This window comes from Corapipo altera, unplaced genomic scaffold (genome assembly GCF_003945725.1).
Source record: "Corapipo altera isolate COAL_440 unplaced genomic scaffold, ASM394572v1 22b, whole genome shotgun sequence".
In the NCBI taxonomy this organism is placed as follows: domain Eukaryota; kingdom Metazoa; phylum Chordata; class Aves; order Passeriformes; family Pipridae; genus Corapipo; species Corapipo altera.
In genome coordinates this window covers 19,897,887-19,915,018 of record NW_020884876.1, presented here as the reverse complement: position 1 = coordinate 19,915,018, position 17,132 = coordinate 19,897,887, and the positions used below count along the sequence as shown (strand labels likewise).

Sequence of the window (17,132 nt, the reverse complement as noted above, 5' to 3'; positions counted from 1 at the left end):
CAGTGGTTTTGTGGCAGTGTTATGGGTGGAGAACTTAAGTGTGTTTACAAGGTATACAGTTGCAAAGGGTGGATGGATGGATGGACATTTTGTGAGTGCAGCATGTTTGCATTTACATTACTTTTCCTTTACTTTTGCTTGTAGGTGACTGTGGAAGAAGTGATGACTACTACTGCATACCTGGATCTCTTTTTGCGCAGCGTTTCAGAACCAGCCCTCCTCAAGATTTTCCTCCGCTTTATTTTGCTGCACCGACATGAGAATGTGCATATCCTAGATACACTGACGAGTAGAATCAACACGCCATTCCGGGTAAGGCAAGCAGCTGATGTCTCCAAATTGATCCCATTTGTTAGCTGCAGTATCACTGATGTATTCCTCAGGAATCTAGTCTATATTACTGTAGCATGTTTACTTTACTTACCTGTGACGTTACCAACTTTCTTTGATTAGAAGGTGACACTTTCTTGCTCAAGTGATCGAACTGCTGCTTCCTTTTCTTTGCCTTCACTCCCCTGTGCAATAAGGTTTATCTCAGCTTTGCACTGAACCCCTTCTTAGCCCAGGCACAGTGTGCCACAGTAGCTGGAGAGAGAGCTGACAGAGTGAGTAGTTACCTTTGCTAACAGTTGGACCTTCTGGCTGAGAAAATGATGACTTGTTGCACCAGACTGCCCTTCTGAGTCTTGCTTGGCTGGCAGCCTTGGCTGGCTCTTGGGTGGTGCACAGCTTCATGGATGAAATTAAGAATAATGTTTTAGTGCAAGTGAATGTTTAGAATGTGCAATAATATTTTAGAGAAGCCAGAACATCAGCACTTGCATTAAATTTGTGTGTTAGGGACAGTAGCTTCATCTGAAAATTGTTTTGAAATATGGGTGCATGCAAATATCGATATATGCTGCTGTTAGTGCATCTCTAAGATGGATTAACTATGAGAACTGAAACAACTTCTGTCAACAAAAATGCAAATTCTGTTGCCTCTGCTAATCATTAATAGTGTTACATAGGCAAACAAAAAGGGAATTGTAAAGAATTCTGCATCCCTGAGCAACTCAGGATCTCAGCCAAAATGATTCTGTGATGCTAAAGAAGTTTTCTGCAGTATAGCCTGGCCAAGTGCAGAACTGCCAGAACTGCAGCCTTCTGTGTGTTTCTGTAGCACAAAAGCTGTGTACATTATTATTGATGAAAATACTGATTAGTAATTTGCCGGGTTAAACTTATGTACAGACAGGCAACTTGTAAAAAGGACTATGCTTTTTACAGGACTTGTAAAAATACTGTCCTGTCTCCTGAGCATATTTTAAATCTTTTTACAAAATTGAAAAATAGATTTTATTTATTCAAAAAATTGTCGTTTTGCAATATGGTTGCAAAGACAAATGAATAATATTTCCCTGTAAACTGAAATATCTTAAATACAGGATAATTTAGGGCAGCAGCAGGTTTTTTTGAACTTTCATGGCATGAAGAAAAGTTATACTTGGCTCTCTCTAAATTTCACAGAGGAAATGAGATTTCCTGGTTTTCTCCAATGTCCCTTCCCTGGCTAAAACACACCTTTCGTGTAAAAATCTGACTTTTTCCAGAGGCTTGTTGTGAAGCTCTTCAACTCTGTCCTCATGTTCTTGTTAAGAGCTCCAGTTGCAGATATTTCTCTCTCTCTTGTCCCTTTACTCTCTCCATCTATTTTTATAGACTTGAAGTCTTGGATTGTTTGTTGACTCCTAGCATGGGCAGTGGAGAGCAGCGACAAGGCAACAAGTTTGAGCTGTGCTTTGCCTCTCAGCAGGCTGGTTCATGAGCATTTTCCATTTCTCTTCTCTCTACTTATTCCGTTTCTTTGGTTCTAGTTTGGTGTTCCATGACCAAGCTAGGAAAGGCAGTCAAAGAAGGTTTCTCTTTTCAGAGGCTATCAAGTGAGGTTCACTTAAACTTTGTTATTTAACTGTTTCGCAGAGATACCTACCAAGTTGGGGGAAATACATGGAGATATATATATATTTCAAGAAATCTATGCATTCATTTGGTCTTGGTCACCATGGACAGCTGATCACATTGTCAGTCATCTGAAAGAGAGAACCAGAAATGGTGAAACAAAAAGTCTTTGACATTCTTGACAAAACACGGCCTGGAGGGAGGAACATAGTGCTGTTGCAGAGCTAGAACAGAGCATTTTAACAGTGGGAGTAAGGGAAGTGACTGCAGGGAAGAGGAGCCATGTGGAAGAGAAGCAATGCCTGGGCGGGATGCTGGATTTAATCTTGAATGAATTACATGTTATGTTCAGTGATTGAAAAAATGAGGTAGAGAAATATCTGTAGCTTTTTCCTCACTTTGTCCTAATCTGTTTATTTTGTTAGCTATTGAAAAGTGCCATTAATTTAATATATTATCATGTATTATTATTTCATATGTTATTTACATAATTAATACAGGGAGAGACAAGATTTAAACACCCATTTGAAACTTTAGGAAAGGGTCAGTTTATGCTAAATAATTCCTGCAAGAGTCAGCCTGGTCTGGGAGCCTAAGCTGACTATAAGATACTGTTTCCATGAGAGAGCAGCACAGGAGAAATACACGTTAAGAGGCAGGGATACAGAGACAGTGTGGTCTGTGAAAGCATACAGTTCATGCTTCTACCATTTTGGGCACAACTGCAGTCTAGGAAGTGTCTGGCAGGTAGAAATGTACTGTATGAGAGCTTTGAAAGTGTTGTATGTCTAATTAATGACCAAAAAAGCCTGCAGAAGTCCATGTTTCTAGTCTGTCCTAAAGCCAGGGTGAAAGTGGGTTGCCTGTCACAGAATGGGTATGATTTTTGTCTCTGCTGAGTGTGACTACTGAAATACCTAGTTACAGCTGTATTTAATCAGACCTCTGCCAAAAAGGCAAGCGTGCAATTCCCACGAGGAATGCTATCCTTTCTCCTGGTCTTGCAAAAAGGATCTTCGTGCTTTGCTGTAGCTCCCAGCTGTTCAACTGACCTGTAATAGAGAGATTATGAACACTCCATATGGAATAGATTCTGACAAAAGATGGCTTGTTTGTCCTGGTCTGTGTCCAGTACCTTAAGCTGTATTTCTAGAACCATTCAGCTTCTTAATGTGCAGAATACTGATCATTCCTTATACTTAAAGCAACAGAAATTTGAGGTGATTTATAACTTTTCTTTCAGGAAAGACCTTTAATTGGTTCAAATTCTGTGTCAGAGGTAAAAACTAACACACTGTAGTGGAAGTTACAGGGTTTAGTTCACATAAATTAAATTAATAAATTTGAATAATAGTTAAGACTGGTAAATGACTGACTCTTTTATAGCTTATTTGGAGGAAAGCTCTGGATTTCATTTTGTTAAAATGAACATTATGTGTATAGCTCTAGATAACTTAAAAAAATCCCATGGGGTGCTGACAAAATGAAATATTATACTAAGAGTGTCTATAAAGCATGATGTTCTGGCAGAGCCATTTTGTAATGTAGTATGCAGGGAAGATTGGAAAGATACAATTTTCAGATCAAAACCTGACAATGTTTATTATTTTCCAGCTCTGTGTGGTCTCCTTGGCATTGTTCAGAACGCTCATTGGCTTGCATTGTGAAGATGTGATGTTACAGCTAGTTTTAAGGTAAAGGCTGAACTCCTGTTTCCATTCTTCATCCTGACTCTGGGACATATAATCTCTGCCTGTGGATGCAGAGCTGGATGAGAGTTCTCCAAGAGAGCGGAAATCCAAGCAACTACAGAGATAAGAATATTTATGATCGTGACAAAAGTCTACCAGACCTGACGTAGTGTGATTTACGTCCTGAGATCTTCAGAGCAAGAGATTTTTCTTGTGATTTATTTCTGTAGAAGTGAGAGAAGCTAAGAATATATTTATCACCTCCTTATTCCCTGCTTCTAAATGTGTAATTCTTCTCCTGTGCATGTTTTCTCTAGTGTATTATGCACTGTGATACAAAGCTATATACTTGTTTGCAGCTTCCACCTTCTTTCTTGTTTTTCACCTCTTTGATTCCTCTCTCAGTGAAAATACTTCAGGTTCCCGAACTATTGTAGGTAGATTGTAGTGTACTAAATGCACTGATTATTTTTGGTTTTAAGTGGTGATCTTGTACATTGCTTCAAGATACTTACTTATAATTTTGGTGTGTGTATTAGATGAGAGATATTGGTGTAACTAACTTGGGCTTTTAGCATTGTAGATCACATGAATGTTTCAGATACTGTGTGTCCCTCCACACACAGGCATTAAGGTGAAATTCCCTATAGCTCTTCTATTGTTCCTGGGAATGCTGTGAACACAATTATGTCACTACTCTAGCAGTAGAGTGTTGTGATTAATTTTTTTGTTTATTTAGGGAATCTTTTAGAATTTCTTTGCATTTTAAATGGCAGAACATCCAGTTAACACTGAGGGTCTTACTAAGTGCTTTTTAAAAGTAAAACAAAAGCGCTCTAAAGAAGTTTAACATGAGTCTGTGCTTCCTCTGTTTCTTGTACTCCCAGTAGTTTTTTCCCTCCTCTGCCTGAGAGCTCAGTCTTGATCTACTGCAGTAAGACACTTTTTTGACCCTTCCCTCCTTTTTTTCTGGCTGCTTGCCTGGCAAACAGAAACTGCCTCTCTCTGGATTTCCCTGGAAAACAAATAAATTGAGTATTCTGGGACAAAACTCATTCATTGTCAGACCAGCCCATTCTTCTGGCCTTTGACATCTGCCCATCCTACGCTTGCTCCATACTTTCTTGCAACAGGTTTGCTCTAACCTGCAAAGGATTTTTCACTTCCCTGTTCTGATGCAACTGATCTCCTGTCTCTGCTTGTCTTTATAGTTTATCATCAAACCAAGAGCCACAATATAGAGTCAGGGTTTCATGCTCCTGAGAGGTTTAGAAAGTGAATTGCTGTAAATATTATTACTGTTTCTTTTAATTTGGAGAAGGCAGAAAGGTAGGAGGGGAGTTTTGTGTGTTGCTGCTTTCTCTAACATGAAAGGATGATAAGTAATGGTAAACACTGCTGTTTCAGGTATCTGATTCCTTGCAACCACATGATGTTGAGCCAGCGACGCGCTGTGAAAGAGAGAGACTGTTATTCTGTGTCTGCTGCAAAACTGCTGGCCCTGACACCAGTCTGCTGCTCCACTGGAATCACTTTGACATTTGAAAGCCAAGGAAAAGATTATATTCTATGGACAAAAGCAGCACAAACTAAAGGTAATTGGTGCTCAGGGGAAGACCAGATCATTAAGTGCATTGGATTTGGTAGCAGCTCATGGGAGGAAATGAGAAAGAATCAGAGGGGAAGGAAATGTGGTGGGTAACAATGAACTGGGCAAGCCTGGACTAGAAAGCTTATTTAATTCCTTCCATGTGTTCAGGTCTATTGAAACCTTATTTTAACAGCTATCCAGCTTGAATATACATTCATGAAAATAATGTACAGATACATGACAGCAACCCTTGCTGCTTTAGAGTGGTTGCTGCTTTAAGGTTTGAATGCAGGCTTCTCTCTCAGAAATCTCGAGTTACAGCTCTATCTTTGCAATAGGAACAAGTCATGTATGTTTATGAGCAAATCTCTTAATTGTTATGCTTTTGTCTTCCTGCCTTATTGGATGGCTGGGGTTAAACACTCTGCAATGTCTTAGTGGATCCCTTGCTAGAGAAAATTTGATACACTACTCATGGTATGAGTCGTCTTCTTTACTTCTAGATTCTGGTAGACGCTCTTCTGAATCTACTTGCATTGTGGAATATGGAAGAGCTGTGGACATCAGCTACTTGCAATACCTGGGGGAAGCTCAAGAAGCCATCATCCAGTGCTTGAAAGATTGTAAAGTTTGGTCTGCTTTGTATGATGGAGTAAACCCTGATCCAGACACCTTTATCCAAACGCTTGCAGAGGAGAACAGTACAGATGTGGAACATCCCATGTTTCAGCTCCAGCAAAGGACACCTAGCACATGCAGCTCCTCTCGAGTAACTCCATTCAGCGAGAAGATGCAGCTGGAGCTAGAATGGGATGATAGCTATGACACAGGGATTTCTCCTGGTTCTAATGTGAGCTCACCGCAACCATATGATGATTTGGGAAGCACAGAAACGCAGCCACCTGCAGAGCCACCGAAACACATACAAGAAATGAAAAAAAATGCCATTATGCTCATCAAAGGTTCTTATATAGAGGAATCAGACTTTCAGGATGATGTTATGGTTTACAGGTTATGTGCCCAGAAGGATACTCAAGATGATGACAGCTCCAAGGAGAAAACTTTAAATGCAGCCAGAGAACGTAAGGTCCAAAGCCAGACAGTAGTCAATGGGCCTCTTGCAAAGACCCAGCTGGAAAGGGGCTTGGATGAGCACAGTAAGAGAAATTCAAGCTCAATTCAAGGTGTGATGAAAGAACAAATAAACCAGAAAATGACTGAGATTGATCCACAGCCAGACTTAGAGTTGAAGATTTCTCCTCAGGAGGCAGATTGTAACTTAAGACTGCTGAGCACAGATGGTGAGGATTTCATTGCACAGTATGACAAAATTATTAAGGAACTGGATCCAAACAGTGCAAGCTTGGAGGAACAGAAACTGGATACTCCTGACCCTGTCTCTCCAGCAGAAGAGGAGGAGGACTTTGAGAATTTTTCAACAGACACCCCTTCTGCAGAGAGCATATCATCTCCCTTTGGACCAAAGGAGGATGTCTCTCCTAAGCACACTTCGAGGAACCAGAGTGCTCCGTTTACAGGTGGAATGTCCTGTTAATTACATACATAACAAATGCAGGATGGCATGGTGATTAAGGGGGGACCAAATGAGATCACACTGTGTGGCACACAACACAAGCATAGAGCAAGGAACAGTTCTGGCGCTAAAGAGGGTATAGCCCAAATAGCTGAGACCAGTCCAAGGAGAGTGAGAGATCCAATGTGAAAATACAGCAGAGTCATCACTGTGGTGACAGCAAATGATGGTTTCTCAGGGGATCTTCTTTGGGTGCTATTTTTTTTTTTGGTAATTGTTTAAAACACTGAGCAGGGGTTATGTTGTTTGTATGTGAGAGCTCCATCACTCTAGAGGAAGCTTTTTCAGTTGAAAGGGGATTGGAGTAGCTGTTCTAATATACAGAGCCCAGGTAAATTATTTGCTTTTTTATGGTTACTTTCATCTCTGATGCAGTGGATGCAGTATCATGGTGCCGTTTTTCCCCTCTCTGCTATTCCACATTGTAGCACGAGGTGTCAGCACTGGTGCCACGTCTGTATGTGCCTGTCTCCATGCTCTGCCCTGGCATCCTGTTCCTCCAGTGTCATCCTGCCCTCGCTGTTGGCATGCTTTTCTGTCTGGTGCCACGCAGCAATTTAAACTTGGTCTCTGCTGACTGTCCAAGCTACTCAAGAATGACAGTACTACTAGAGGTCAGAGTGGGCTTTTGATCTGTATGTGTACAGTTCCTTGCACTGCAGGCTCCTCATCTTTAGTTCTGTCTCCTAGATACCAGAGTAATGCAAATAATAAAAAATAATAATAATGTATCTAGGTTTCCTTACCCAAAATAAAACCTCTATAAGATGGCTTCTTGTTCATTTGGAGGGGGAAAACATGTATTCATTGAAAACTAGCCCTTTCTGGTCAGCTGTGGTCAGAATGCTTGGCACTATTTCATAATTGAAAAATGCAGCCTGATTTTCAAACAGTTTGCTCTTTTTGCTGTGGCGGCAGTTTCCTTGTACCAGAAGCTAATCATATCCAAATCTCTGTTTCCCAGTATCTGCTATCAAATGTAGTCTAAAATGTTTGTCTATGTCTCTCATTCTTCATCTAGTCCCCCCCCCTCCATTTGTTCCTTTCCAAAAACCCACATCAAAATCACCCCCTGCCCAAACCCAAGAAAAACTCAAAACTGAAGAAAATGAAGTTAAAAAGCTAATAACAATAAGCCTCACTGTTTGCTCCCCATTCACAGCATGTCTTACTCTTAGGCTGTTTACCTTGCTTTAATGCAGATCTTGGTGATTGCATGTAAGGAGATGCTCAGAATCACAGAATATGCTGAGTTGGAAGGAACGCACAAGGATCATCACCTTAGCCCTGCATAGAACCATCCCCAAGAGTCACACCATGTGCCTGAGAGTATCATCCAAACACTTCTTGAACTCTGTCAGGCTTGGTGCTGTGACCACTTCCCTAGGGAGCCTGTTCCAGTGCCCAGTCACCCTCTGGGTGAAGAACCTTTTCCTGATATCCAGCCTAAACCTTCCCTGACACAACTTCAGGATGTTCCCTTGGGTCACCACAGAGAAGAGATCAGTGTCTGCCCCTCCTCTTCCCCTCACCAGGAAGTTGTGGACTGCAATGAGGTCTCCCCTCAGTCTCCTCTTCTCCAGGCTGAACAGACCAAGTACCCTCAGCCACTCCTAACATGGCTTCCCCTCAAGGCCCTTCACCATCTTTGTTGCCCTCCTTTGGACACTCTCTAAGAGCTTAATATCTTTCCTATATTGTGGTGCCCAAAACAGCCACAGTATTCAAGGTGAGGCCACACCAGTGCGGAGCAGAGTGGGACAATCCCCTCCCTCGACCAGCTGGCGATGCTTTGCCTGATGCCCCTCAGGACACAGTTGGCCCTCTTGGCTGCCAGGGCACTGCTGACTCAGATTCAACTTGCTGTTGACCAGGACACCCAGGTCCCTTTCCATGGCACTGCTTTCCAGCATCTCATTCCCCAGTCTGTATGTACATCTGGGATTGCCTCATCCCAGGTGCAGAATCCGGCACTTCCCCTTGTTGAACTATGTATGGTTGGTGACTGCTCAGATCAGTCCTCTGATTTGTTGAGGTCTCTCTGCAGGGCTTCCCTGCCTTTGAGGGAGTCAACAGCTCCTCCCAGTTTTGTGTCATCTGCAAACTCAGCGTCCCTTCCAGTCCTTCATCCAAGTAATTTATAAAGATGTTAAAGAGCGCAAGGCCTAAGATGGAGCCCTGTGGAACCCCACTAGTGACAGGTCACCAATCTGATGTTCCCCCATTCACTATTACCCTCTGTGCTCAACCTGTGAGCCAACTGCTCACCCACCACATGGTGTGTTTATCCAGCTGTGCTGGACATTTTGTCCAGAAGGATCCTGTAACCGACAGTATCGAAAAGCTTTACTGAAATCCAGAAAGATTACATCAACTGTCTTCCCTTGATCAGCTAGGTGGGTTACCTTGTCATAAAAGGAAATCAGGTTTGATAAACAGGACTTTCCTTTCATGAAGCTGAAGCTGTGACCGATGACTGTGTTGTGTCTCAGGTGTTTTTTCAATACCTCCCAGAACAATCTTCTCCATAATTTACCAGGTGCTGAAGCAGGACTGACAAGCCTCTAGTGCTTGTAACACTACCTTGGAAATCTTGAGATTTCAGGGCCTTTCAAAGATAGCAACCTGGTCTAGTGGAAGGTGTTCCTGCTCTTGGCAGGGGGCTTGGAACGAGGTGATCTTTAAGGTCTCTACCAACCCAAACCATTCTATGATTCTGTATTTAATTTGGAATAGTGTATTATGTTTGTAGATGTGTTTGATAAAGTTTTGGGTTGCTTTTACTGTTTTGGGTTACTGTCATGGGATGGGGCCTATAGATCTATGAAGAAAATGTCCTATTGGTGTCTTGTATCCAGTGCATAAGCATTAAACACTATCATCCCTATTTTCACAGGAACAAGAAAGAATGTGTTGTTCAGGAATAAGAATTTATATTTTGTTCCCTCCCTTCATGGCCATGAAAGGAATAATTTTTTGACTTTTCATCTAGTTACCCTGTTTCTTACAAGGCTACCAAACTCCGCTTACTTCCTCTGATTCTCATTCTAATAAATTTTTAGTGGTAAAAGTCACACTTATCACTGAGAAATTTTTTTCTGTATTCGGTAACCTCTCTTGCAGTGGCAAGCAGCAGTTGTTACAAGTATCTAGATTCAGCTTTACCTGCTCAGCTTTAAGGTGTTATCTAGTGGAGAGAAACACTGACATCTTGTCCTGCTATCCCTTTTGGTAGAGTTTCCACCGCACTATGGTTTTCGGGAGCTCTGTGAAAATGTCTCCATGAACATGATAGGGGTAGCAGTAAGTTATGTTGGGACAGAAGAAACTGCATCTCAACAAAAGGGTTTGGGGCTGCTCCACTGGGTACCCGGGCAGGGGGCATTCCTGCAGCTCTGGTGGCTGACATTGTGCTTACAAGGCAGCAGCCTATAAAGCGTTGCCAACACTGGCCCTCCCACCTTTCATCTTGTGAGTGTAGCTGTGCCGGACGGTAGCCGTGTGCAAGGTGAGGGGAGCTGGAATGGGGTTGGATTATGGCCACCTGCTTGACCCTAGAAGTGCCCATGGCATGCATCTTGTGCCAAGATTGAGCGTGGGATATTCAAAGTTAGCAGTGCTGTAACTGCATCACCGAGGGATTCTTCTGCCTGGTTTTCCTAGCTTTTATGCAGCCAGAATAGTGTGGTGGAACTGGGGGTGGGACAAAGGATGTTTCTAAGACTTGACTTGTGATTAGGTCACTTGTACAGGCTGCCTCAAGCATCTCATCAGCTGTGTGGTCTAGCAACATGTAGTGAAGTCATTCTCAGCATTGCAAAGGTTTTATAAGCTTGAGCACTAAGGGTTTATGTACTTTCATGGTAAATGCTTTTGTATTTCAGTGGTTGTCCTGCAGCATGAGTACACAAGCTAAAGCTATTATTTATTGGTGACATTTACATGCTAAAGCCTATGTCTAGCAATAATTTTGCTTATAAATCTATTTTAATGTCTTTCCTGCTTTGTGTGACTGTTTGCAGTACTGCAAATGCCTTTTCTTGTGATGTGAACTATCACAGCTCTTGATTTTTATGTTTAGAATAGCATTTTCATGTTCTAAAGAACACCAGTTTTTTGATAAGACAAGAAAGCTAGCTATAATTTACTTTGCCCAGTCCTTAGGTAGAAATAAGGTGCAGCAGGAGTAAAACGAGCAGATTCTGTTTGCATTGAAACTAGTAGTACCATTCTGATTAACTTCAAGGGGAATAGAATGGTAGACCATAATGTACTAGGCTAAATCCTTATTGGTACATGTAAAGTAGGATAGTTATGCACGTTAAATATGCCATTAATGCAAACTGATTGGCTATCTAGCAAATGTGCTTTTAATCACAAAAGCTTTTAACACCTCTGTTAAGTCTGTTTTGTCTGTTCAGCTACAGTTTGTTTTTTCTACCTGCTGTCTTTTTTAGTGTATGGGAGGTCTAATTTTGTTGGTTATGATGATCAAAATTCCTTTTAAATAACTATTTCCTGGATCTTAGGATTTTTCTTCTGTGAAAACAAAAGCATTGCTTCCTTTTTATTTTCTTGCAGGACCGTTCATCAGTGTAATGTTGTCGAAGCTGGAGAACATGCTGGAGAATTCCTTGCATGTAAATTTACTCCTTATTGGGATTATTACTCAGCTGGCAAGTTATCCACAGCCACTTCTTCGCTCCTTTCTGCTCAACACCAACATGGTGTTTCAGCCTAGTGTGCGGTCACTCTATCAGGTATTTGACCACGGGTGTTAGCCATGCCCACTGGAGCAGTATTTTTGGTGTCTCCTTAAAATTTACATTAGCTCCTTTCAGTTTCACTTGTAGCTTTCCCACCTGTCTGAGAGCCTCTTATTTAATTTCCATGTTTTAATTACATTTGTGCAAAGAACTGGAAACTCTGTATGACCATAGATTTTGTCAGAACTCTCTTTTAATGCAAGTAGAGAAAGGCCAAGTATTCAGTCTGTGGCTGCACTGGGAGCAAAGGAGGAAGAAGTAATTGTTACTGTTGTTTTGACAGGTGCTGGCATCTGTGAAAAATAAGATTGAGCATTTTGCTTCCATTGAAAAAGACTTTCCAGGTCTTCTCCTGGAGGCCCAGCAGTACTTGCTTTTTCGTGTGGACATGTCTGATGCTACGGAAGAATTGCTAACCAAAGGTAAAGGGTTAACCATGCTCGAAGAGTGCTGGGTGGAATGACTTACCAGTTACCCCTCTCCTTTTCTCAGATGATTAAAAGAAGGTGTGGTGTGGTGGGAATATCATTAACCAGATGTATCCTTCTGACTTTAAAATAACGATGCTCAGTAGACCACAGTGTATGGGTCTGTTTGGATGTTCTTTCCTCTTTAGAAGCTTTTATTTGTTACATAAAATGTCTGTTTAAAGAAGTAACAAAGTCAGTTCTTGGCTTGCTGTCAGTTTGGCCATAAACAAACTCACTTTTGAGGCATGAGGTGAGGTGGCATATGTGCATGATTTCATTTTATTTTTAGCCTGACCTTCAGCTAGTCACTGGTTCTTTTTTGATAAATGTTAGGGAGGACAGAAGTCCACGATGAATTGGTTTCTGCAACAATTGAATAGGGCTTCATATCAGTTGAATAGGGCTGCTATGAAGGAGATAGATACTAGCCAGAAAACTTTTAATGTGCTTTCTTGGATGACAAACCAAGCAAAACAAACAGAAAAAACAAAGGGGAGATGTGTAAAAACCAGGACACTTTGAGAGCAGTGGGGACTTCAACAGGTATCATCTCACAAGCCAGCTTTAGAGGGACTTCCATAACATCTGCTGCTTCTCCAGCACAGTGCACACTGCACCTGTCTTTCAGTTACCGGTATTAGTTTACACTGCTGTGGGGCATGCTAGTGAAAATAAGCAAAGTGAAGAGTCTTACATGCGAACTAAGAACCTTCCAGACACAGCCAGGCAATGGGTGGAGTTGGGGCCATGCCCTGAGGATGTGCTTGTTCTCAGCTTGCTGCTGAGCCAGCAATGTTAGATTCAGTTTTCCCTTGAAAGCCAACTACCCATGTGATGGGAATATGTCAAATTTGGTGAGTGATTAAGAGCTGACTCTGCAAAAGGATTTGTGAGAGGCGGCATTTACAGGTATGTGCTTACTCATCATTGGGAGTCCTTAATAATCACCAGTTCTACCTACACTTCTGTGAAGACGTTGAACTATTCTTCCATTTCCAGAGGTGTGGAAAGCAGGACTCATTATGTGCCACTTTTAATTGTATTTTAATTTTTCAAAGCTCTGACTAATAATCTACCTAGTTTCTGGTCAGCATAGCGTGTGTTTCTAAGGTTTGCAGTACAGCTAGCCTGTAAAATTACGATCCTACTAAGGCTGCTTCTTGAAGAATTGGTCTGTGGAAGGTGCTTTTTGTAAAGAAGCTGCATACTGCAAACGTCAGTAGTGTTTTAGGCTCTGCATTCTGGTGCCAGAGATTAGAAAGCTTTACAATTAGATGGTATTGTAGCTAGCCATGTGGGAGATGAGATTAGGAGGTAACATTTAGAGTCCTTTTTTTTCAGGTGCTTTTTTTTCAGGAGCTTTTATATAATGAATTCCTGATGGCATTTATTTATACTTCCAATTTTACATCTGTTTTCTTCTGTGGGCTTCAGAATTTGCTAGGTTGACTCACGCTGATCATTATTTAGGAATTTGAAACAAGGCTGCTTAGTCACCCTGTTGGTACATTTTCTTCTGTATAGTAGCAACTCCTGCAAGGAAGGCTTCTCTTGACAAATGAGTGGAGAGTAAACAAACGTCTGGATAACTGCAGGCTTGGTTCCCAACAGGACTGGTGATGGAAGTCATCAAACTGTAATCCTGCGGGAAAGTTGGCTCAGTAGTCCATCAACCAGTAGCTTATTATATTGATTAAGAAATGCAAAATAGGAACTGCTACAATAATGATAAATTAAAAAAAAAAAAACCCAAACCACAACCAAACAAGAAATTAGGAACTCCTCTAGGACTTCTCTGCATTTGCTTGAATGCCACCTCTGAGCGTCATGCAAGTTGGCTGCTCTCTGAGGGATTTTTTTCCCTTGGACAGGAGTGGTTAATAACCCCAATGTTCTCTACAGGTCTGAGCATAACTGGCTTCCTGCAGAATCCACATCTGAAAACCTGAAGCCAGACTTAGTGGGAAATACAAATGTAAAACCAAGAGTGTTTCCTTTCTCTTTACAGGGATGATCTCTGAAGGTGTTCAAGCAGAAATGGACAACTTACTATTTTCTGCTTGCAGTAGCTTGTGGTTTCCTTACACAGTAGATTGGGTTCTGGTTACATATACAGAGCTGTCACGATGTAGATTCCATGGGAAAAGCTGCCTTTCTTTCAGTGTGTTGGTAACCACTTTCAGAGTACTCATTTTCCTAAGTTTCAGTTGTATGATTTATTTTGCCTCCTGATCCTAGAAAGAAGTGAACAGTCTTGATCAAAGTAAAGAACTGGAATCTCTGATTCCTAGATCAGCTTTCTGTGCTTTTCTGCTGTTTTGTTTTTTTTCCCCCAAATAAGCAGTTAAATCTAAATCAAAATTTAAAATATTAATTATGAAACATTTTGACATTAGAAAATCTGAAAAAAAATCATCAGGGGAAGCTCAAAACTTTATCCTTTTATTGTAATTCATAATGTAAGTTGTTTTTCTTCCCACAGTCAGATTTTTCCACAGAATTGAAATTCCTGTACTCTGTCTCTAGTAGATAGAAATGTGTAGAATAACAGCATGAATGATTGATAAGTCTGGGGTTGGAAAGGTGTTTTAAACTCTAGAAAAGTATGAGTCTGTTAAATGATTAAGATGAAAATTTCTTTTGAGTGTTTGAAAGTGTTCCACAGTGCCTTTGGAGAAGGACAAACAAGGAACAAAAGTGCAGAACTGTTAAACAGAGGGATGGCTGTGCTCCTCGCCTTAGATACTTGGAGAGATTTCAGAACAAGGCTGGTATCACTTGAGTCTGAGTTGTTTTAACATAAATTGCATTTTAAGGGAAACCTCTTAATGCAGAAATGTAGTGTTTGGCTTATCTGCAGTATGTGAGTTAATATAAGTACTTTCTTAAACAGCTTCTGAGAGCATCCACTTGTAAGTTAAACAGGATTTTATCTGCCCATGCTTTTGGCCTCAATGACATCTTGTAGCAGTGAGTTCTGCAGGTTAATTTTTCTTTGTAAAGTATTTCTTTCCATCAGTGTTAAATTTTGTCACCTTTTTAGTTTCACTAAATTAATTATCGTCTAATTAAAGGGCAGCTCTGCTTCAGGTTGAAACAAGGAGCAGTTGATTGAAATTTAGGTGCTGCTGTCACTGTAATTCCATGCATTCTGATGCTTGAGCTCTGATCCTCTGAACTCTGGCAGCAGCACACACTCTAGCAGAGCACACAGTGGTTTTTGCTTGTTCTGTTTTTAATGTTTAGCTGCTTTACAGAGAGTTTAAGGTAAGTGTAGTTAGTGGGGCCCGAAGCTGCAGAAAAATCAAATTTTTAAACCTTTTTTCCCCTTAGATTCTTGCTTGCTTCAAACTCATGCGGTGATGCAGCCTCAAACCCATTTACATGATGATTCACAGGGAGAGGATGGAGAAGAAGTGAAGTCAAAATGTCAGTTTGATCTGGGGGAGGGATAGAGCACGATATCGTTGAAATGGAGACAACCATGCTGGGTCTAGATGGGTAGATATTATCTGCTATTTCAGAAAGTAAATCCATATTATTCTTTCCCTTGACTCCTCTTCTGCCCACATATTTCTCTCATCAGAGCTGGAACTGAATAATATATAACCTGGGGAAAGATAGATAATAAAAAATGCAATAGAATAAGGCCACGTAGAACTTTGGAATGTTGGATCCCTGCACAATCTGGGTACTGCAGATTACAGCTCTGAACACAATCCTTATAAACTAGGTTTGGACACTGTACATATACTGTGTGTGGTTAATATACAGTCTTTTTTTTTTTTTCCTGCTTTTGCCTCTCCTTCTTCTCCTGGCTTTAGGTAATGTCCAGCATAGCAATATGGCAGGGAAAGGACGGAACCTCTCTGAAGCTTACTCAGCTGTACTGCAGCCTTTCCTGGGACAGAAAGGAAAGAAAGGCCTGGCTCATCCCAGCCTTCCTGCCCACGTGAGGAACGCCGTGCTTGCAGCTGCCCTTTTCCCAGAGTTCCTGAAGGAGTTGGCAGCTCTAGCCCAAGAACATTCCATTTTATGTTACAAAGTACTGGGGGATTTTGAAGATTATTATTAGTGGGGTTTTTAAACATGTTTTTAAAAAGCTTTTGGAATTTAAACAGATTTTTAATGCAAAGCTGCTTACAAAAGAAGGTTGTACTTCAATATTTCCTGAAAATACTTGATTTAGAGGGGGAAGAAGGAGGCAAAATATTATTCCAGTTGGGCCTTATAATTTCCCTCTGTGCTACATAACTTATTTGGGAGATTTCTGATACTGCTCTGACTGCAGCTTCCTTCTTCATCCCTTCCTCTTTACACAGCCACCCTTCTTTAGTGTTACTAATTCCTGTTGAATTTCTGCAATAGACACTTGTAGGCTGGCTAAGAGAGGCAAACATGTTAGCTTTTTCTGTTCCAGATACACACTTCTGGATAACTTGTTAGGAGACTGTTTGAAAAAACATTGCCCTGTGGGGCAAGTTCACAGTATAAAAAGACATGCACAGTCTGCACAAAACCCTTTTATGTGAAGGACTGTGCTTCTTGGTGTCATTTTCCTCTTCCCTTCCTTTCCCCTGAAACCAGGTTCTTACCAATCCACATCTGAAGCCATCTTTTTAACTAGTGGGTCAGGTTTTTGAATTCAAGTGATCTTATGTGTATTAAACCCCTGAATAGCTGAAAGCAGGTGCTGGACCCTACACATACCATATTGCCTTATGGTGCAGACAGATCTGCAGCTATCAGCTGTTGGGCTTTGAAGTCAAATGAACTGTGTAAGTGGATGTGGATTGCAGACTGCCTGGAATTTTCCTTGCAGTTTCTCGGCATTCTTGGGTAACTACTGCATTGCTACCTACATCTCTGCAAGCATGCCTTATTTAGTAAGATTTGCACAAAGTACAAAACAAAATGTTTCTATGCAAGCTGTTATTAGTATGTAGTTTATTTTTATGCTTATTTTAATAAGCTAAAGGAAGATATTCAGTATCTTTCTGTAGTGTTAAATGGACAGCAGGCTGTTTTTGTCTGTTTTTTCTTTTTTATTAAATGAAAAAGGTTTGCTTGCTCCTGAAA

At 41.0% G+C, this 17,132-nt stretch overlaps 1 protein-coding gene across 8 annotated transcripts in view; it reads left to right on the top strand.

Moving 5' to 3' along the window:
- The window catches only part of FAM160A1 (family with sequence similarity 160 member A1), an 86,891-nt gene extending 69,759 nt beyond the window's left edge, over positions 1 to 17,132 (top strand). For all 8 annotated transcript variants that reach the window (XM_027635860.1, XM_027635855.1, XM_027635858.1 and 5 more), the window contains 7 exons: positions 145 to 312; positions 3,556 to 3,635; positions 5,040 to 5,227; positions 5,727 to 6,761; positions 11,399 to 11,577; positions 11,867 to 12,005; positions 15,878 to 17,132. In XM_027635860.1, the coding sequence (XP_027491661.1) occupies positions 145 to 312; positions 3,556 to 3,635; positions 5,040 to 5,227; positions 5,727 to 6,761; positions 11,399 to 11,577; positions 11,867 to 12,005; positions 15,878 to 16,128 (2,040 nt within the window). In that variant the 3' untranslated portion in view covers positions 16,129 to 17,132. The remainder of the gene's footprint in view (positions 1 to 144; positions 313 to 3,555; positions 3,636 to 5,039; positions 5,228 to 5,726; positions 6,762 to 11,398; positions 11,578 to 11,866; positions 12,006 to 15,877) is intronic.